The sequence below is a fragment of the Salmo salar genome, chromosome ssa21 (assembly GCF_905237065.1).
Source record: "Salmo salar chromosome ssa21, Ssal_v3.1, whole genome shotgun sequence".
NCBI classification, from domain to species: domain Eukaryota; kingdom Metazoa; phylum Chordata; class Actinopteri; order Salmoniformes; family Salmonidae; genus Salmo; species Salmo salar.
Window position 1 is genome coordinate 58,853,496 of NC_059462.1, and position 22,219 is coordinate 58,875,714.

At 43.9% G+C, this 22,219-nt stretch overlaps 1 protein-coding gene across 1 annotated transcript in view; it reads right to left on the reverse strand.

Annotated features, from left to right (window-relative positions):
- The window catches only part of trpm2 (transient receptor potential cation channel, subfamily M, member 2), a 72,365-nt gene that overhangs the window by 47,578 nt on the left and 2,568 nt on the right, over positions 1-22,219 (reverse strand). The window contains exons 2-3 of the mRNA XM_045704947.1: positions 1,776-1,944; positions 984-1,164 (exon numbers count right to left, since the gene is read on the reverse strand). Coding sequence (XP_045560903.1) covers positions 984-1,164; positions 1,776-1,944 — 350 coding nt within the window. The remainder of the gene's footprint in view (positions 1-983; positions 1,165-1,775; positions 1,945-22,219) is intronic.

The following is a 22,219-nucleotide window of genomic DNA, read 5'->3' on the forward strand; positions in this document are numbered from 1 at the left end:
CAACAGGCCATGACAACAGACAACAGGCCATGACAACAGACAACAGGCCATGACAACAGACAACAGGCCATGACAACAGACAACAGGCCATGACAACAGACAACAAGGCCATGACAACAGACAACAAGGCCATGACAACAGACAACAAGGCCATGACAACAGACCATGACAACAGACCGCAGACTACAGGCCATGACAACAGACCGTGACAACAGACAAGACGCCATGACAACAGGCCAAAGGTCATGACAACAGACCACAGTACTGTACCTGTAGTCTGGTCAGTACTGTACCTGTAGTCTGGTCAGTACTGTACCTGTAGTCAGGTCAGTACTGTACCTGTAGTCTGGTCAGTACTGTACCTGTAGTCAGGTCAGTACTGTACCTGTAGTCTGGTCAGTACTGTACCTGTAGTCTGGTCAGTACTGTACCTGTAGTCTGGTCAGTACTGTACCTGTAGTCTGGTCAGTACTGTACCTGTAGTCAGGTCAGTACTGTACCTGTAGTCTGGTCAGTACTGTACCTGTAGTCTGGTCAGTACTGTACCTGTAGTCTGGTCAGTACTGTACCTGTAGTCAGGTCAGTACTGTACCTGTAGTCAGGTCAGTACTGTACCTGTAGTCAGGTCAGTACTGTACCTGTAGTCAGGTCAGTACTGTACCTGTAGTCAGGTCAGTACTGTACCTGTAGTCAGGTCAGTACTGTACCTGTAGTCTGGTCAGTACTGTACCTGTAGTCAGGTCAGTACTGTACCTGTAGTCTGGTCAGTACTGTACCTGTAGTCAGGTCAGTACTGTACCTGTAGTCTGGTCAGTACTGTACCTGTAGTCTGGTCAGTACTGTACCTGTAGTCTGGTCAGTACTGTACCTGTAGTCAGGTCAGTACTGTACCTGTAGTCTGGTCAGTACTGTACCTGTAGTCTGGTCAGTACTGTACCTGTAGTCAGGTCAGTACTGTACCTGTAGTCAGGTCAGTACTGTACCTGTAGTCTGGGCCACTTTAATGAGGCCCCTGCGGAACAGTGCTGTGAGGTGAGGTTTCATGTAGAAGTTCTTGGCCCCTCCGGTGACAGAGATGAGCAGGTTAGGAGGAGGAAGTTTCCACTGTTCTGTCAGGAGCTGGTACAGCAGGTCTGGAGAGGTGTCTGAGGAGACGCGCACATACTGGAGGACAGGCAGACAGGCAGGCAGACAGGCAGGCAGACAGGCAGGCAGGCAGACAGGCAGGCAGGCAGGCAGGCAGGCAGACAGGCAGGCAGACAGACAGACAGACAGGCAGACAGACGTAGACAGGCAGGCAGGCAGACAGACACAGACAGACACAGACAGGCAGGCAGGCAGGCAGACAGACACAGGCAGGCAGGCAGACAGACACAGGCAGGCAGGCAGACAGACAGACAGACAGACACAGACAGACAGGCAGGCAGGCAGACAGAGACAGACAGGCAGGCAGACAGACGTAGACAGGCAGGCAGACAGACAGACAGGCAGACAGACAGACACAGACAGGCAGGCAGGCAGACAGACACAGGCAGGCAGGCAGACAGACACAGACAGACAGGCAGGCAGACAGACAGGCAGGCAGGCAGGCAGACAGACAGACACAGACAGACACAGACAGGCAGACAGGCAGACAGGCAGGCAGGCAGACAGACAGACAGACAGACAGACAGACAGACAGACAGACAGGTACACACACATCCATATATTAACACACAAAAGAACACAATGAATAAATATGAACAAGAATTTGACAGAAATGGAGATATTTATACCTTGCCAATCTTCTGTCCAAGGCCACCAAACCAGATGTCTCCATAAGCATCAGTAGGGAGCTCCTGTACATGTCTCTCCCTGTCCCATGTCTCTCCCAGGTAGTTCTCAGGTTTGATAGAGGCATCAACATGGTGAATCCTCTGGTAACCACACTTACAGATCCCGTTACTGTGGCAGACAAACAGTAAAAAAAAAAAGTCATTTGAGAACAAGTCATTAGATTTTTTTTAAATTAAATATTTCACCTTTATTTAACCAGGTCGACCAGCTGAGAACAAGTCCTTTATTTAACCAGGTAGACCAGCTGAGAACAAGTCCTTAATTTAACCAGGTAGACCAGCTGAGAACAAGTCCTTTATTTAACCAGGTCGACCAGCTGAGAACAAGTCCTTAATTTAACCAGGTAGACCAGCTGAGAACAAGTCCTTTATTTAACCAGGTCGACCAGCTGAGAACAAGTCCTTAATTTAACCAGGTAGACCAGCTGAGAACAAGTCCTTTATTTAACCAGGTAGACCAGCTGAGAACAAGTCCTTTATTTAACCAGGTAGACCAGCTGAGAACAAGTCCTTAATTTAACCAGGTAGACCAGTTGAGAACAAGTCCTTAATTTAACCAGGCAGGCCAGTTGAGAACAAGTCCTTTATTTAACCAGGTAGGCCAGTTGAGAACAAGTCCTTAATTTAACCAGGTAGACCAGCTGAGAACAAGTCCTTTATTTAACCAGGTAGACCAGCTGAGAACAAGTCCTTTATTTAACCAGGTAGACCAGCTGAGAACAAGTCCTTAATTTAACCAGGTAGACCAGTTGAGAACAAGTCCTTAATTTAACCAGGCAGGCCAGTTGAGAACAAGTCCTTTATTTAACCAGGTAGACCAGCTGAGAACAAGTTCTCATTTACAACTGTGACCTGGCCAAGATAAAGCAAAACAGTGTGACACAAACAACAACACAGAGTTACACATGGAATAAACAAACACACAGTCAATAATACAGTAGAAAAAGTCTATATACAGTGAGTGCAAATGAGGTAGGATAAGGGACGTAAGGCAATAAATAGGCCATAGTGGCGAGGTAATTACAATATAGCAATTAAACACTGGAATGGTAGAATGTGCAGAAGATGAATGTGCAAGTAGAGATACTGGGGTGCAAAGGAGCAAGATAAATAAATAAATACAGTATGGGGATGAGGTAGATAGATGGGCTATTTATAGATGGGCTATGTACAGGTGCAGTGATCTGTGAGCTGCTCTGACAGCTGGTGCTTAAAGCTAGTGAGGGAGGAGAGTCTCCAGATAAACAGTCATTAAAAAAACAGTCAATATAGAACCAGTCATTAGAGAACCAGTCATTATAGAACCAGTCATTATAGAACCAGTCATTACAGAACCAGTCATTATAGAACCAGTCATTATAGAACCAGTCATTATAGAACCAGTCATTACAGAACCAGTCATTATAGAACCAATCATTAGAGAACCAGTCATTAGAGAACCAGTCATTATAGAACCAGTCATTACAGAACCAGTCATTATAGAACCAGTCATTATAGAACCAGTCATTATAGAACCAGTCATTATAGAACCTGTCATTAGAGAACCAGTCATTAGAGAACCAGTCATTAGAGAACCAGTCATTACAGAACCAGTCATTAGAGAACCAGTCATTAGAGAACCAGTCATTAGAGAACCAGTCATTAGAGAACCAGTCATTACAGAACCAGTCATTACAGAACCAGTCATTAGAGAACCAGTCATTATAGAACCAGTCATTATAGAACCTGTCATTAGGGAACCAGTCATTAGGGAACCAGTCATTATAGAACCAGTCATTATAGAACCAGTCATTAGAGAACCAGTCATTAGAGAACCAGTCATTAGAACGTGCTCCACCCTGAATTTGCTATCTTGTGTATTTTTTCTCGTTTATCCTGACTTTCTTTGCACATCAAGCTCCCAACATCATCACCTATGACGACCAAGGACAACAGCAAATAACCTCGACTTCGTCCTCGATTTTAGCTCTTACTTCAACTCCGACTCAGCTCTTTCCTTGTTTAAACCGGGAACCCAGTCCTTTGTTAAGGCTACCCAAGCGCCGCAAGGGAAGACGGAAGAGAAGGGCTGGCGTATTTGTTAGACTCAGACATAGAGAACATTTTCGGCACTCCCCTTCTTTTTATTGGCAAATGTCCAGTTACTTTAGAACAAGATGGACGATCTCTGTTTGAGAGTTTCCTACCAACAGGACATGAAAAGCTGTGATATTCTATGCTTTCCAGAAACTTGGCTGACGGATAGGCTTGGGTGTCACGTCCTGACCAGTATAAAGGGGTTATTTGTTATTGTAGTTTGGTCAGGACGTGGCAGGGGGGTATTTGTTTTATGTGGTTCGGGGTTTGTTGGGATATGTACTTATGTAAGAGGGGTGTTTGTTTTATGCGTTCTGGGGTTTTGGGGTATTGTTCTGGTTTTGTATTTCTATGATTTTCTAGGTTGTCTATTTCTTTGTTGGCCTGGTATGGCTCTCAATCAGGGACAGCTGTACATTGTTGTTGCTGATTGGGAGTCATACTTAGGTAGCCCTTTTTTCACCTGTGGTTTGTGGGAAGTTGTTTTTGCACTGCTGTGTTTAGCCTGCAAGACTGTCAAGCCGTCGTTCTTTTTCATGTTTTGTTATTAAGTGTTCAATAAAAGTTTAATATGAGCACTCAACCCGCTGCGCCTTGGTCTACTCCATACGACGGCCGTTACATTGGGCGGTATACCATATATCAGGGTATTTGGGAAAAGCCACGGGATGGTTTATCAATACCGTTTTCTTTGAAGTTTTTAATAAATTGTAATATTTGTAGTTACTTTTTAAATAAATACCCGCAGTCAACTTGTGCAATACGTTAGGAGATAATAAAAAAAATTGCTTTCTTCATTTCACCTGTCACATTATTATGAAGGTTACAGTAGTCCCCAGTGTTTGTTTACAAGCATACAACACCTAAAGACTGGAGCCTTGTGTGTCACTCACTGCTGTTCACATGCGCCAGGTGATCTAGTCACAGTAAGGAATTCACAAATAAATGTTTGCCAGCTAGATATATTATAACTATTATGTTAGCTGTCTAAAATGTGCTAAATTCTCTGCAGTTGTGCATTTGGTATGCTATTTTAGTAGCTAGTTATACATCTAAGTGGTTAGCTTCTTCTAAAAATCAAGCATTCGCTTGGTAACAGCAGATAATCCCATCCTGGATCAAGAGCCTTGCTGTCTAATATGTGTTTTGTTCACGCAGCAAACTGGGAGAAGCGTTTTGTTTTGTTCATGCAGCAAACTGGGAGAAGCGTTTTGTTTTGTTCATGCAGCAAACTGGGAGAAGCGTTGTGTTTTGTTCATGCAGCAAACTGGGAGAAGCGTTTTGTTTTGTTCATGCAGCAAACTGGGAGAAGCGTTTTGTTTTGTTCATGCAGCAAACTGGGAGAAGCGTTGTGTTTTGTTCATGCAGCAAACTGGGAGAAGCGTTTTGTTTTGTTCATGCAGCAAACTGGGAGAAGCGTTTTGTTTTGTTCATGCAGCAAACTGGGAGAAGCGTTTTGTTTTGTTCATGCAGCAAACTGGGAGAAGCGTTTTGTTTTGTTCATGCAGCAAACTGGGAGAAGCGTTTTGTTTTGTTCATGCAGCAAACAGGGAGAAGCGTTTTGTTTTGTTCATGCAGCAAACAGGGAGAAGCGTTTTGTTTTGTTCATGCAGCAAACTGGGAGAAGCGTTTTGTTTTGTTCATGCAGCAAACTGGGAGAAGCGTTTTGTTTTGTTCATGCAGCAAACTGGGAGAAGCGTTTTGTTTTGTTCATGCAGCAAACTGGGAGAAGCGTTTTGTTTTGTTCATGCAGCAAACTGGGAGAAGCGTTTTGTTTTGTTCATGCAGCAAACTGGGAGAAGCGTTTTGTTTTGTTCATGCAGCAAACTGGGAGAAGCGTTTTGTTTTGTTCATGCAGCAAACTGGGAGAAGCGTTTTGTTTTGTTCATGCAGCAAACTGGGAGAAGCGTTTTGTTTTGTTCATGCAGCAAACTGGGAGAAGCGTTTTGTTTTGTTCATGCAGCAAACTGGGAGAAGCGTTTTGTTTTGTTCATGCAGCAAACTGGGAGAAGCGTTTTGTTTTGTTCATGCAGCAAACTGGGAGAAGCGTTTTGTTTTGTTCATGCAGCAAACTGGGAGAAGCGTTTTGTTTTGTTCATGCAGCAAACTGGGAGAAGCGTTTTGTTTTGTTGATGCAGCAAACTGGGAGAAGCGTTTTGTTTTGTTCATGCAGCAAACTGGGAGAAGCGTTGTGTTTTGTTCATGCAGCAAACTGGGAGAAGCGTTTTGTTTTGTTCATGCAGCAAACTGGGAGAAGCGTTTTGTTTTGTTCATGCAGCAAACTGGGAGAAGCGTTGTGTTTTGTTCATGCAGCAAACTGGGAGAAGCGTTGTGTTTTGTTCATGCAGCAACCTGGGAGAAGCGTTGTGTTTTGTTCATGCAGCAACCTGGGAGAAGCGTTGTGTTTTGTTCATGCAGCAACCTGGGAGAAGCGTTGTGTTTTGTTCATGCAGCAACCTGGGAGAAGCGTTGTGTTTTGTTCATGCAGCAACCTGGGAGAAGCGTTTTGTTTTGTTCATGCAGCAACCTGGGAGAAGCGTTGTGTTTTGTTCATGCAGCAACCTGGGAGAAGCGTTTTGTTTTGTTCATGCAGCAAACTGGGAGAAGCGTTGTGTTTTGTTCATGCAGCAACCTGGGAGAAGCGTTTTGTTTTGTTCATGCAGCAACCTGGGAGAAGCGTTGTGTTTTGTTCATGCAGCAACCTGGGAGAAGCGTTGTGTTTTGTTCATGCAGCAACCTGGGAGAAGCGTTTTGTTTTGTTCATGCAGCAACCTGGGAGAAGCGTTGTGTTTTGTTCATGCAGCAACCTGGGAGAAGCGTTGTGTTTTGTTCATGCAGCAACCTGGGAGAAGCGTTGTGTTTTGTTCATGCAGCAAACTGGGAGAAGCGTTTTGTTTTGTTCATGCAGCAAACTGGGAGAAGCGTTTTGTTTTGTTCATGCAGCAAACTGGGAGAAGCGTTTTGTTTTGTTCATGCAGCAAACTGGGAGAAGCGTTGTGTTTTGTTCATGCAGCAACCTGGGAGAAGCGTTGTGTTTTGTTCATGCAGCAACCTGGGAGAAGCGTTGTGGAGTTACTTGTTTAGGTCAGAAACTGTAAAAATGTTCGCAATGTCCTCATTAGCATTTAGTTAGCATTCTCTATGGGAATTACATGTACTTGTTAGCATTGCTAATCTTCAGATTGCAGAGCATCAGTAGGGTTTGAAAACAGCGTTCCTTTCATTCAGTGCCAGTATTACCGAATGTCCCAGTAAGGTCGGTATGAAGGTATGACAATCTGAATACCGCCCAAGCCTACTGACGGACGATATGGACATAAAACTCTTCATACTTCGAAACGATCGGACAGCGAACTCCGGTAAAACCAAAGGGGAGGGGCGTGCCTCTTGTAAACAACTGGTGCGCTGCTTCAAGCGTGAAGAAAGTATCCAGCTTTTGCTCACCTGAACTAGAACACATGGTAAATTGCAGACCACGAATCCCTCCTCCTGCTTCCTGTCACCAAAGTCATAGACTGTTCTCTCTGCTACCGCACGGCAAGCGGTACCGGAGCACCAAGTCTAGGACCAAAAATGGCCCCTTAAAACCTGTTGGGGATACCCCTTCCCGTTCGGATCCCGTTAACGGGATTGCTTGACAAGATACAACAAGCGAAATTCAAAACAGAATATATCAAATAATTGAAATTTCTCAAATAATCAACTATCTTACACCCTTTGAAAGATAAACATCTCCTTAATCTAACCATGTTGTCCGATTTCAAAAAGGCTTTACGGCGAAAGCATAAAGTTAGATTATGTTAGGACAGTACATTGAAAATAGCTGTGTGTAATGTTTTGTCAATTCAAAGACAGGCGTCACCAAAAGCAGAAAACCAGCTAAAATGATGCACTAACCTTTGACAATCTTCATCAGATGACACTCCTAGGACATTATGTTAGACAATACATGCATTTTTTGTTCTATCAAGTTCATATTTACATCCAAAAACAGCATTTTACAGTGGCGGTGAAATTCAGAAAATATTTTCCCTCAAATGCTGCCGGTGAACCAGCGCTACAATTTACAAAATTACTATTCGAAAACATTGGTAAATGATAATATTGTCATTCAAAGAATTATAGATTAATATTTCGTGAATGCAACCACATTTCCAGATTTCAAAATAACTTTACTGGGAAATCACACTTTGCTATAAACGAGGTGCTATGCTAAGAAAAATAGGCTAGGCGATACAGGTTAGCCCCATCTTGGAACCATCTAAAATCAAATATACTATTGTAAATATTCACTTACCTTTGATTATCTTCATCAGAAGGCACTTCCAGGAATCCCAGGTCCACAACAAATGTAGTTTTGTTCGAAAAAGTTAATAATTTATGTCCCAATAGCTCCTTCTTGTTAGCGCGTTCTGTAGGCTACTCAAAATGTACCGAAGCCCGTGGGACTTGTCGCCACGAAAGAGAAAAAATATATAGATTTACGTTCGTTCAAACATGTCAAACGTTGTATAACATAAATCTTTAGGGCCTTTTTCAATCAGAACTTCAATAATATTCAAGGCGGACGATTGCATTGTCTTATAAAACGTTTCGGAAAGAAAGGGTCCCCACACGCATGCGCGTCATAGTAGACATGGCCATCCGCCCATGACCAACTTTCCAGGCCTCTCGATTGGTCAGTTTTTACAGGAGAACACTCAAACCACTTTGTAAAGACTGTTGACATCTAGTGGAAGCCTTAGGAAGTGCTAAATGAATCCTAACTCACAGTGTGTTTCATAGGCAAAGTGTTGAAGGTGATTCCACAAATCAGATTTCCACTTCCTGCATGGAATCTTCTCAGGTTTTGGCCTGCCATATGAGTTCTGTTATACTCACAGACACCATTCAAACAGTTTTAGAAACTTTAGAGTGTTTTCTATCCAAATCTACTAATTATATGCATATTCTAGTTACTGGGCAGGAGTAGTAACCAGATTAAATCGGGTATGTTTTTTATCCGGCCGTGCAAATACTGCCCCTATCCCCAACAGGTTTTAACAGCTTCTACCCCCAAGCTATAAGACTGCTGAACAATTAATCAAATGGCCACCCAGACTATTTACATTGACGCTCCCCCCCTCTTTCTTTTTACATTGCTGCTACTTGCTGTTTATTATTTATGCATAGTCACTTTACCCCTACCTACTGTACAAAATAACTCCACTAAGCTGTACCCCTGCACATTGCCTCGGTACCGGTACCCCCTGTATATATCCTTGTTATTGTGTTCATTTTATTTTTACTATATTTACTTTAGTTTATTTAGTCAATCTTTTATTAAATATTTCTTGAACTGCATTGTTGGTTAAGGGCTTGTAAGTAAGCATACTCAGAGCATGTGACAAATACAATTTTATTTTATTTTGTTTATAAGCAAAAACTCAAAACAGGAAGTACCAGTGACGAACTCAGTACACTCAAGTACGGAAGAGGTCCAACGAAGTGGATGCTAAGCTACAAGACTGCTTTGCTAGCACAGACTGGAATATGTTCAGGGATTCATCTGATAACATTGAGGAGTTTACCGCATCAGTTACAGACTTCATCAATAAGTGCATCAACAACGACGTCCCCACAGTGACCGAGCTGCCGCTTTCAAGCAACGGACATGGACTAAGATAGAGTCCTACTACAGCGGCTCAGATGCTTGTCGGATGTGGCAGGGTTTGGAGATTAGTACAGATTACAAAGGGAAACCCAGCAGTGAGTTGCCCAGTGATGCAAACGTCCTAGATGAACTAAATGCATTCTATGCTCGCTTCGAGGCAAACAACACTGAACCACGCATGAGAGCACTAGCTGTTCTGGACTCCTGTGCGATCTTGCTCTCCATAACCGTTGTGAGTAAGACCTTTAAACACGTTAACATTAGGGGTGTGGCGACATGGCTATACTCGTAATCGTATCCGTAAATTGACAGATGATAGTCAGATCAGATCGGATGATGCTCATGATCGGAAAAAAACTAAAGTCTTTTAATATGCCTAAGTATATGTTCGCAAAATACCTCCCTGCATGTTTTCACTGCAAAAAAAAGCTGCAGATTAGGAGGAGCGCAGGGAGGGGTGTGTATGTGTCTGTGTGTCCTCAACTTGCAGAGGGCAGCCAAGTTTGCTGTCACTCAGTCAGATTGCGTATCAGCGTTAAAATGTTTTGTTCCCTACCCTTGCCTCGCTTGTTAGATATTATGCACAGTGATAGCTTGATAGCAAACATCCTCACCATGTGATTTATCATAGTAGCATTCTAAATGATCAGACCAAAAACATGCGAGGAAAAGTGATTGGGTGAAATTATGAAGTGAGTGGACGGAGAAAAAAAAGCTTCACTCTATCCAATCAGAGCAGCAGGATCAATGTATAGCCCGCCCTTCTCTTATAGACAAGCAAACTAGCCAATTGAGTTATTTAGACCACTTAGCACCTCACTTGACTGACTGACATGAGAAAGATGTGTGATGGCACCTGCAAATGGGTTTTGTCCCCGATTACAGATAATTACAAAAAATACTGAGCTCAAAATCGTATCCATAAAATTGTCCATATCTGTTATGATACTCATTTTGTCCTACTACTTGGTATCATAGTTAGGCCTTATATGGTAATAGTTTCATAGTTAGGCCTTATATGGTAATAGTTTCATAGTTAGGCCTTATATGGTAATAGTTTCATAGTTAGGCCTTATATGGTAATAGTTTCATAGTTAGGCCTTATATGGTAATAGTTTCATAGTTAGGCCTTATATGGTAATAGTTTCATAGTTAGGCCTTATATGGTAATAGTTTCATAGTTAGGCCTTATATGGTAATAGTTTCATAGTTAGGCCTTATATGGTAATAGTTTCATAGTTAGGCCTTATATGGTAATAGTTTCATAGTTAGGCCTTATATGGTAATAGTTTCATAGTTAGACTTATAGGCAGGAAATGCCCACGACGAACAGTGAGCAATTATATTCATGCATAAAAAACAAATAATGAAAGAAAAGCATTGCAAGTTTGAATTTTGTAAAGTTAGTGTGGGAGAGGTGGGAAAATGATCGTTAACGATCAATAATGACAAACCTCCTGGCATTGACAACTTAGATGGAAAGCTACTGAGGATGGTATCTGACTCTATAGCCACTCCTATCTGTCATATCTTTAATCTGAGCCTAGAGGAAAGTCTTTGTCCTCAGGCCTGGAGGGAAGCCAAAATCATTCCGCTAAGAGAGTGGTAAAGCAGCCTTTACTGGTTCTAACAGCCGACCAATCAGCTTGCTGCCAGCTCTTAGCAAACTGTTGGAAAAAATTGACCAAATACAATGCTATTTCTCTGTAAACAAATTAACAACAGACTTTCAGCATGCTTATAGAGAAGGGCACTCAACATGTACTGCACTGAGACAAATGACTGATGATTGGTTGAAAGAAATTGATAATGAGAAGATTGTGGGAGCTGTACTGTTAGATTTCAGTGCAGCCTTTGATATTATTGACCATAGTCAGTTGTTGAAAAAAGTGCTATGGCTTTTCAACCTCTGCCATATTGTGGATTCAGAGCTATCTATCAGATAGAACTCAAAGGGTTTTCTTTAATGGAAGCGTCTCTAATGCCAAACATGTAAAGTAGGGTAGCTCTCTAGGCCCTCCACAACTTTTCTATTTTTTACCAATGACCAAGCTGCCCACTCAAGAAAAAGGTCATACATGACGTTTTGTAGTGATTCCTATGTTATTGATGTAAAGAATATCTGTTGGTCCGTGGTGTGTAATGAGGAGCAAACAGACACTGCACTGGACACATTTATGAAATTGCTTATTGTCACGGTTGTCGAAAGGAGGAGCGGACCAAAGGGCAGCGTGTGTGTCGTTCCACATTTTATTTACACTGTGAAACTATGCCATACATATAAATAAACTGAATGAACAAAAACAACAAACTGTGACGAAGAGTTAACATACACGTACTCAAAAACCAATCTCCCACAAACCCAGGTGGGAAAAACACCTACTTAAGTATGATCTCCAATTAGAGACAACGATGACCAGCTGCCTCTAATTGGAGATCATCCCAAACAAAAACCCAACATAGAAATACAAAACTAGAACATAACATAGAAAATCTAAACTAGAAAAACCCCCGTCACGCCCTGACCTACTCTACCATAGAAAATAACAGCTTTCTATGGTGAGGACGTGACACTTATTCCAGTTGCTCTAATAAGCACCCATTAAGAAAATGACTGCAAAAACTGTTAAATCCCTGTGGATTGATGAGGAATTGAAAAATGGTATGGTTGAGAGGGTTGAGGCAAAAGGAATGGCAAATAGGTCTGGCTGCACAACCAATTGGCAAACTTATTGCAAATTAAGAAATCGTATGACTAAACTGAGGCATTGTTGTGAAATAGAAAGCCGATTCTAGATTTGATTTTGGATTGGAGATGTTTGATATGAGTCTGGAAGGAGAGTTTACAGTCTAGCCAGACACCTAGGTATTTGTAGTTGTCCACATATTCTAGGTCAGAACCGTCCAGGGTAGTGATGCTAGTCGGGCGGGCGGGTGCCCTGTTGAAGAGCATGCATTTGGTTTACTAGCGTTTAAGAGCAGTTGGAGGCCACGGAAGGAGTGTTGTATGGCATCGAAGCTCGTTTGGAGGTTAGTTAGCACAGTGTCCAAAGAAGGGCCAGATGTATACAGAATGGTGTTGTCTGCGTAGAAGTGGATCAGAGAATCACCAGCAGCAAGAGTGACATCATTGATGTATACAGAGAAAAGAGTCGGCCCGAGAATTGAACCCTGTGGTACCCCCATAGAGACTGCCAGAGGTCTGGACAACAGGCCCTCCGATTTGACACATTGTTCTCTATCAGAGAAGTAGTTGGTGAACCAGGCGAGGCAGTCATTTGAGAAACCAAGGCTGTTGAGTCTGCCGATAAGAATACGGTGATTGACAGAGTCGAAAGCATTGGCCAGGTCGATGAAGACGGCTACACAGTACTGTCTTTTATCGATGGCGGTTATGATATCGTTTAGTACCTTGAGCGTGGCTGAGGTGCACCCATGACCAGCTCGGGAAACCGGATTGCACAGCGGAGAAGGTACGGTGGGATTCGAAATGGTCAGTGATCTGTTTATTAACTTGGCTTTCGAAGACTTTAGAGAGGCAGGTCTTTAACAGTTTGGGTCTAGAGTGTCACCCACTTTGAAGAGGGGGATGATCGCGGCAGCTTTCCAATCTTTGGGATCTCAGACGATATGAAAGAGAGGTTGCACAGACTGGTAATAGGGGTTGCAACAATGGCGGCGGATAGTTTTAGAAAGAGAGGGTCCAGATTGTCTAGCCCAGCTGATTTGTACGGGTCCAGGTTTTGCAGCTCTTTCAGAACATCTGCTATCTGGATTTGGGTGAAGGAGAAGCTGCTATCTGGATTTGGGTGAAGGAGAAGCTGAGGAGGCTCGGCCAAGTAGCTGCAGGGTGGGGGGGGTGGGGGGGGGGGGGGGGGGGCGGAGCTGTTGGCTGGGGCTGAGGTAGCCAGGAGGAAGGCATGGCCAGCTGTAGAGAAATGCTTATTGAAATTTTCGATTATCATGGATTTATTGGTGGTGACCGTATTACCTAGCCTCAGTGCAGTGGGCAGCTGGGAGGAGGTGCTCTTGTTCTCCATGGACTTTACTGTGTTCCAAAACTTTTTGGAGTTAGTGCTACAGGATGCAAATTTCTGTTTGAAAAATCTAGTCTTTGCTTTCCTGACTGACTGCGTGTATTGGTTCCTGACTTCCCTGAACAGTTGCATATCGCGGGGTCTATTCGATGCTATTGCAGTACGCCACAGGATGTTTTCGTGCTGGTCGAGGGCAGTCAGGTCTGGAGTGAACCAAGGGCTATATCTGTTTTTAGTTCTATATTTCTTGAAAGGGGCTTATTTAAGTTGGTGAGGAAAATATTTTTAAAGAATGACCATGCATCCTCGACTGACGGGATGAGGTCAATATCCTTCCAGGATACCCGTGCCAGGTCGATTAGAAAGGCCTGCTCGCTGGAGTGTTTTAGGGAGCATTTGACAGTGATGATGGGTGGTCGTTTGACCGTAGACCCATAGCGGATGCAGGCAATGATCGCTGAGATCCTGATTGAAAACAGCAGAGGTGTATTTGGAGGGCAAGTTGGTCAGGATAATATCTATGAGGGTGCTCATGTTTATGGATTTAGGGTTGTACCTGGTGGTTTTCTTGATAATTTGTGTGAGATTGAGGGCATCTAGCTTAGAATGTAGGACTGCTGGGGTGTTAAGCATATCCCAGTTTAAGTCACCTAACAGAACGAACTCTGAAGATTGATGAGGGGCAATCAATTCACACATGGTGTCCAGGGCATAGCTGGGAGCTGAGGGGGTCTATAACAGGCAGCAACAGTGAGAGACTTATTTCTGGAGAGATTCATTTTAAAAATTAGAAGCTCGAACTGTTTGGGCATAGACCTGGAAAGTATGACAGAACTTTGCAAGCTATCTCTGCAGTAGATTGCAACTCCTCCCCCTTTGGCAGTTCTATCTTGACGGAAAATGTTGTAGTTAGGTATGGAAATCTCAGATGTTTTGGTGGCCTTCCTAAGCCAGGATTCAGACACGGCAAGGACATCAGGGTTGGCGGAGTGTGCTAACGCAGTGAGTAAAACAAACTTAGGGAGGAGGCTTCTGATGTTAACATGCATGAAACCAAGGCTTTTACGGTTACAGAAGTCAACAAATGAGGGTGCCTGGGGACACGCAGGGCCTGGGTTAACCTCCACATCACCCGAGGAACAGAGGAGGAGTAGGATAAGGGTACGGCTAAAGGCTATCAGAACTGGTCGTCTAGTGCGTTGGGAACAGAGAATAAAAGGAGCAGATTTCTGGGCGCGGTAGAATAGATTCAGGGCATAATGTACAGACAGGGGTATGGTAGAGTACAGGTACAGTGGAGGTAAACCCAGGCACTGAGTAATGATAAGAGAGGTTGCATCTCTGGACGCGCTGGTTATACTGGGTGAGGTCACCGCATATGTGGGAGGTGGGACAAAGGAGGAATCTGAAGCATGTAGACTGGGACTAGGGGCTCCACTGTAAACTAAAACAATGGTAACTATCCTAAACAACAGTATACAAGGCATATTGACATTTGAGAGAGACATAAAGCGAGGCATAAAGCAATCACAGGTGTTGATTGGGAGAGCTAGCTAAGACAACAACGGGTAAGACAACAGCTAATCAGCTAAGACAACAACAACAGGTAAAATGGCGATGAATGGGCAGAGAGGGTCAGTTAACTACACACAGGGCCTGAGTTTGAAGGCTGGGGCCGACAGATAAACAAAAATAAACAGAATGGAGTACCGTGATTAATGGACAGTCCAGCAGGCATCAGCTATGTAGCCAAGTGATCATAGGGTCCAGTGAACAGCAATAGATGGAACAGGGAAGCCGTTAGGTAGTCGTTACTACGCTAGCACGCGGGGGACACAGCGTTTAAAGTTAGCAGGCCGGGGTAAGGAGAAGCGTCTGCTCCGACGTCCGGCAACGACCGGTTGAGGGCACAGCGGATGGAATTACGTCTGCGGACCAGTCGTGGTGGTACGGCGGGACGTCGTGTCGACAGAGGGGCCGGGCCAGATGGCGAAAGAGGTATTGTAGTTATAGTAATTTTGTTTGCTAGCTTGGAGATGCGCCTGGCTCGCGGCTAACTGGTGCTAGCTTCGGGGCAGGGGAATAAGCCACTATAGCCACTCGGTAGCAGCTAGCTAGCAGCGATGATCCGCTGCAAAGGTCCAGAGCTTACGGCAAGTATCCGGTGGAGTAGCCATGTCCGGGAGGCATCGGCTGGGTAGCCGGGTGATCACAGAGTGGGCCTGGCTCAGGGCTAGCTTCGGGGCTGGGTCACTCGGTGGCAGAGTAGACCGGGAGGTGGGCCTGGCTCAGGGTTAGCTTCGGGGCAGGGTCACTCAGTGGCATCTAGCTAGCTGTGATGATCAGGAGTAATGGTCCAGGGTTTACGGCAGGAATCCGGCGTTGTAGTGGAGAAAAACAGTCCGAGGCTGGTTGGTATTATCCAGGCTAAAAAAATGGTTGGTGCCTGTGCAGAAGGTAAAGGCCGCTAGCAGTGGCTAACAATGACTAAATAGCTAGTAGGTAATTAGCTGGTTAGCTTCTGATGGCTATAAATTCTAAAAGAAATAGCAGATCCGTGTCACATTGAGTGAGGCGTGTTACCGGAAGGTATATTTAATTAAAAAATAGAGAGAGATTGAAAATAAATTGAAATATACACAAAAAAGATGAAAAAATACAAAAAGTAAACGAGAGGACGACAAACCACGTCTGCACTGCTACGCCATCTTGGAAATTGAAAGTCTCTTCTCCCTTACTTGATTAGAATTTCCACGACAATACACACACGTACACATGGATTTTGTGTTGCAGATATGTGGTAGTGGAGTATGGGCCTGAGGGCACAGTGTGTCGTGAATTCTGTAAATAATGTATTGTAATGGTTTTAAAATTGTATAACTGCCTTAATTTTGCCTGACCCCAGGAAGAGTAGCTGCTGCTTTGACAGGAACTAATGGGGATCCATAATAAACCCCAGGAAGAGTAGTTGCTGCCTTGGCAGGAACTAATGGGGATCCATAATAAACCCCAGGAAGAGTAGCTGCTGCCTTGACAGGAACTAATGGGGATCCATAATAAACCCCAGGAAAAGTAGCTGCTGCCTTGACAGGAACTAATGGGGATCCATAATAAATACAAATATAGTACAGTTTAATCCTCTAACCCAGTGTACAGAAAAGTAGAATCATCTAACCCAATGTACTATGCAATAGGCGCAGTAGGGCTGGAATTTGATGTTCTTGCTCTTGAGAGAGGTCTTCTTCCTGGGTTCCTCCCTTCTGGGTTCCTCCCTCCTGGGTTCCTCCCTTCCGGCTTCCTCCCTTCCGGGTTCCTCCCTTCCGGCTTCCTCCCTTCCGGCTTCCTCCCTTCCGGCTTCCTCCCTTCCGGGTTCCTCCCTTCCGGCTTCCTCCCTTCCGGCTTCCTCCCTTCCGGCTTCCTCCCTTCCGGCTTCCTCCCTTCCGGGTTCCTCCCTTCTGGGTTCCTCCCTTCCGGGTTCCTCCCTTCCGGGTTCCTCCCTTCTGGGTTCCTCCCTTCCGGCTTCCTCCCTTCTGGGTTCCTCCCCGGCTTCACTATTTAAGTGAGATTTTAGTGGGATTCAGCCTTTTATGACCCTCCTTCCGTTCACACTCCTTTCTTACGCCAGAGACTGTTGCTGAGATTGGCCTTTTCTACAATTACACTGCGGTGTACAATGGCTCAGAGGAGTATACTGCAATAATAAGGGGCACTTCTTTGGCTCGTGCCCCAAGGTACAGAAGCTCACGCGACCCCAATTGAAGGCCTGGATAACTTTAGGTCAGCGATGTTACAAGTGTGCCCGTTGCCATAAAACGGAGACCTGCACATTGAGGAAACCCATCGCTGTAAGGAAATCCATCTCACAGTGTTGCATGATGTAATTCTCCAAGCACCGAAGGAGCAGAGTATGCTCATGGCACGGAGCCAACAACAGCTCTCCCTGACCTAGCCCAATCCCAAACACTGCAGGATCTGATCACCGCCACCAACCAGACCTCAGATGGTGGCAGAGACACTACTCCTCCAGCATGCACAATCAGTCAGCTTCCCTGAGGAGCTAAAAGCTCTGAAAGCAGGTAAGGAAGTGGCGAAGGACAGCCGTCTTCTCTCTCTTGTTCCAGAGTACGACCAAATACTCCGAGTGATCAGAGTCAGAGGGAGGCTACACCAAGAAGAAATCTTGGATCCCGATGCTATCCATCCAATTATTCTTGACTCCAGACTCCTTATTACCAGCCTCCTCATCAAGAGTTATGATGAGAGGCTTCTCCACCCAGGGCCAGAGAGAGACTATGGGAGATGAGGCGGAAGTACTGTATACCTGGAGGATGAGGAACCCCCACCAATACGCCTGCATAGAATGTCAGAGATGGCGGTCGGAGCAACTGTGCCCAAAATGGCAGATTTGCCCCCTGCTTGCTTGCGCTTCCTCAAACCCCCCTTTTGGTCAACAGGAGTAGATGGCTTTGGGCCCCTTTACGATCAAGCTAGGTCGTCAAGTAGAGAAGCGCTGAGGCAATCTATTCCAGTGCTTGACAACTAGATGTGTCCACCTGGGCCTACTGGAGAGTTTGGATACTGAAGCCTTCCTCACGGCCCTATGGCGGTTTATCTCCCAACGGGGGAAACCCTACGAGGTCCTGGCTGACAGGGGCACAAACTTCAAGGCAGAAGAAGCCAGGTTGGAGGAAGCCTTCCAAGCAATGGAACCAATGCTCCAGGATCAACTGATGGACCACCAAATCTCCTTCAAATTCATCACTCCAGGAGCTCCTCATTTTGGAGGAACATGGGAGCCAGAGATCAAATCTGTGAAGACGGCCTTACGAGTTGTCCTGAGGGACCAAACTGTCACTGAAACTGTCTTGCAGACCGTCCTGATAAAGGTGGAAAGGATACTGAACTCCAAACCCTTGGGATATCTCTCTTCAGACATCGCTGACCCAGATCCGGTCACATCGAACCTGCTCTGGATGAGATGCCTCACTTCCTCAAGCTATGTATGCTGAAACCAACCTCATAGGCAGATTCCAGTGGCGGCATAGCCAGATCTTGGCTGACCATTCCTGGGCCCGATTCATTCGTGATTACCTACCAAGCCTACAACACAGAGGGAAATGGCAGAGAGAAATGGCCAGCCTGGACACTGGCCAAGTAGTAATGATAGTGGACCCTTAACTGCCTCGAGCTTCCTGGCCGATGGGCCATATTACCAAGACCATGCCTGGGACAGACAGTCGTGCTAGATCAGTGGAGATTCAGGTAAAGAAACTGGCCAGTTTCCTAACTAATTCCTCTCCCTGAGATGACAGAGGACGTGGAGCGATGAGCCTTTTGAGGAGTGTGGAATTGAACACATTCCGGGGTGGCTGTAGAATGGCCCATGGAGTTAGTGGAATCGCCCTTTAACTTGCGCAGCACGAGCACTTTAATTAGGTCAGGTGGAAATGTCAGACATCAGTTATTGTTTATAGTTATTGCGGCTTGGAGCGCCCGCTTCAAACCTATTGTGTTATATCAATGGACAATGATCACGCCCCTACAGATCATTACAGGCCAATTATGCCATTGATATATGGTTAAAATGTAAAGAAATGACATGTACATGTGAAGACACACCTGGAAGGATGAAATATGAAGCGTAATTGTTTGCTGAATTGATAAATCCTGATATCAAACTGATTGAGATTATTGAATAATTGATAACTGATCAATTTATTTGCATTATCATTCTCATGAATGGTTATGATCCTAAATGACTCCATCATGATTCATATTGAATTCCTATTGAACTGAATTGATGAATTACTTAATTACGTTAATAATTAGAATGATTGTTATGATTTGAGTTTGATTGGATAATGTGCATGTTATTCTGTTTCCTTTGTTATGCAGCACATACAAAATACCCAGTAAAGATGCCACTTCGTTGTTAAAGGAATTCCTGCCCCAGCTACCCACACAGATTCCAATAATCTTTCAATAATCCTCTAACCCAGTGTACAGTACAATCCCCTAACCCAGTGTACAGTATAATCCTCTAACCCAGTGTACAGTACAGTATAATCCTCTAACCCAGTATACAGTATAATCCTCTAACCCAGTATACAGTATAATCCTCTAACCCAGTGTACAGTACAGTATAATCCTCTAACCCAGTGTACAGTATAATCCTCTAACCCAGTGTACAGTATAATCCTCTAACCCAGTGTACAGTATAATCCTCTAACCCTGTGTACAGTTCAGTATAACCCTCTAACCCTGTGTACAGTATAATCCCCTAACCCAGTATACAGTATAATCCTCTAACCCAGTGTACAGTACAGTATAATCCTCTAACCCAGTGTACAGTATAATCCTCTAACCCAGTGTACAGTATAATCCTCTAACCCAGTGTACAGTATAACCCTCTAACCCAGTGTACAGTATAATCCTCTAACCCAGTGTACAGTACAGTATTCCCTCTAACCCAGTGTACAGTATAATCCTCTAACCCAGTGTACAGTATAATCCTCTAACCCAGTGTACAGTATAATCCTCTAACCCAGTGTACAGTATAATCCTCTAACCCAGTGTACAGTATAATCCTCTAACCCAGTGTACAGTATAATCCTCTAACCCAGTGTACAGTATAATCCTCTAACCCAGTGTACAGTACAGTATAATCCTCTAACCCAGTGTACAGTATAATCCTCTAACCCAGTGTACAGTATAATCCTCTAACCCAGTATACAGTATAATGCCCTAACCCAGTATACAGTATAATCCCCTAACCCAGTATTCAGTATAATCCTCTAACCCAGCATACCTCACGATACGATATGTATGTGATTCTCATGATTCCACTGTGCCTTCAGAAAGTATTCACACCCATTAACTTTTTCCAAAAAGTATTTGTTTTGTTACGAAGTGGGATTAAAAAAGATTTAATTGTATTTTTTTGTCAACAATCTACAAAAAAAGACTGTAAAGTCAAAGTGGAAGGACATTTTTATCATTTGTAAAACATTTATGAAACATAAACACTATCATCTTGATTAGATAAGTATTCAACCTCCAGAGTCAATATATGTTACAATCACATTTGGCAGCGATTATAGCTGTGTCTTTCTGGGGAGGTCTCTAAGAGCTTTGGACACCTGGATTGTGCAACATTTGCCCCTTCTTCTTCATGCTCTGTCAAATTGATTGTTGATCATTGCTAGACAACCATTTTCAGGCCGTAGATTTTTTGGCAGATTTAAATCATGTTTTTTTCTTTTTTTATCATTGATTGTATGTTGTTTTACTCCATGTGTTTTTGTATGTTGTCGAACTGCTTTGCTTTATCTTGGCCAGGTCGCAGTTGTAAATGAGAACTTGTTCTCAACTTGCCTACCTGGCTAAATAAAGGTGAAATAAAAAAATAAAAAAATAAAAAATGTCATGCCGTTGGCCTGTGGGTAAGGTTTATGACCCCCCCCCCATAAATACCTTTCTCCCTTCCCCTCTCTCTCTGACCCTACTGAAGGACTCTTGAAGAGCCTTTGTTAAACATAGAGAGTCTGGGAACATCAAACAAGTGGGGGGAAAGGAACCATATTTCGGTAATAGAACCAGTTGAAAATATGCGTTGGTACTTAATGAATATGATGTCAGTTCGGTTGTCATCTGAGACATTATGACTGATGACAGGACGACATAAACTGTATCTGGGAAAGTCTACACATTCTAGTTATCAGATTCACATGGAATTGTTGTGCAATTTAAATGTTTGAATATGAAACTATTGGTGAAAAGATTAAATGTAATTTTAGCTTCCAAATGAGAGAATTGGGTTTTCATAAGGTTAGAGCCCTGCTCAATCAGTGGCCCGCCCCTGTGAAGAGACATGGGTTATAAACTATGAAACACACCCTTCTGTCAAGATTATATTATATATATATATATATATATATATATATATATATATTATATTTAGGAGAAGCAGAGGAGTCAGGCGCAGGACACAGGGATCAATGTAAACAAATGTGTTTACTTAAATAATCAATAAGTCTTCTCCAAGGACAATACATATCGCGGAGAAAACACCTCCGTTCACACACAACAGGAAAAAATTACCGACAAGACAAACAGGAAATGCAAAGGTTTAAATAATAAACATAATTAGGGAAAATCAAAACAGGTGTACACAATAAAGACAAAAGCCAAACGAACAGTGAAACATCGATCGGTGGCACCTAGTAAGCCGGTGACGTCGACCGCCGAACGCCGCCCGAACAAGGAGAGGGGTCGACTTCGGCGGGAGTCGTGACACCTTCTCTCCCTCTACTATATAAGCCCTTGACGAAAATGTAACCTCCTGTTCCGAGGACGATAGGACGACGGTCCATACGTTAAAAAGGACTAACATGTCAACTATAGAACTAAGCCAACCTCAGCGTGAGCTTTGGTTGTGAATGGCATGAACTCTGAACTCTTATTCACTAAAGAAGTGAGACCTCCTAGCCGTTGAGTTAGCAACAGCAGCTGTAAACGTGGGCTAGGAAAGGACAGACGACGGATCCAGTCTAACACACACCGAAGATACTACAACGTATCCAATTTACCACCAGAGACATTCTTCCGAGGACAGGAAG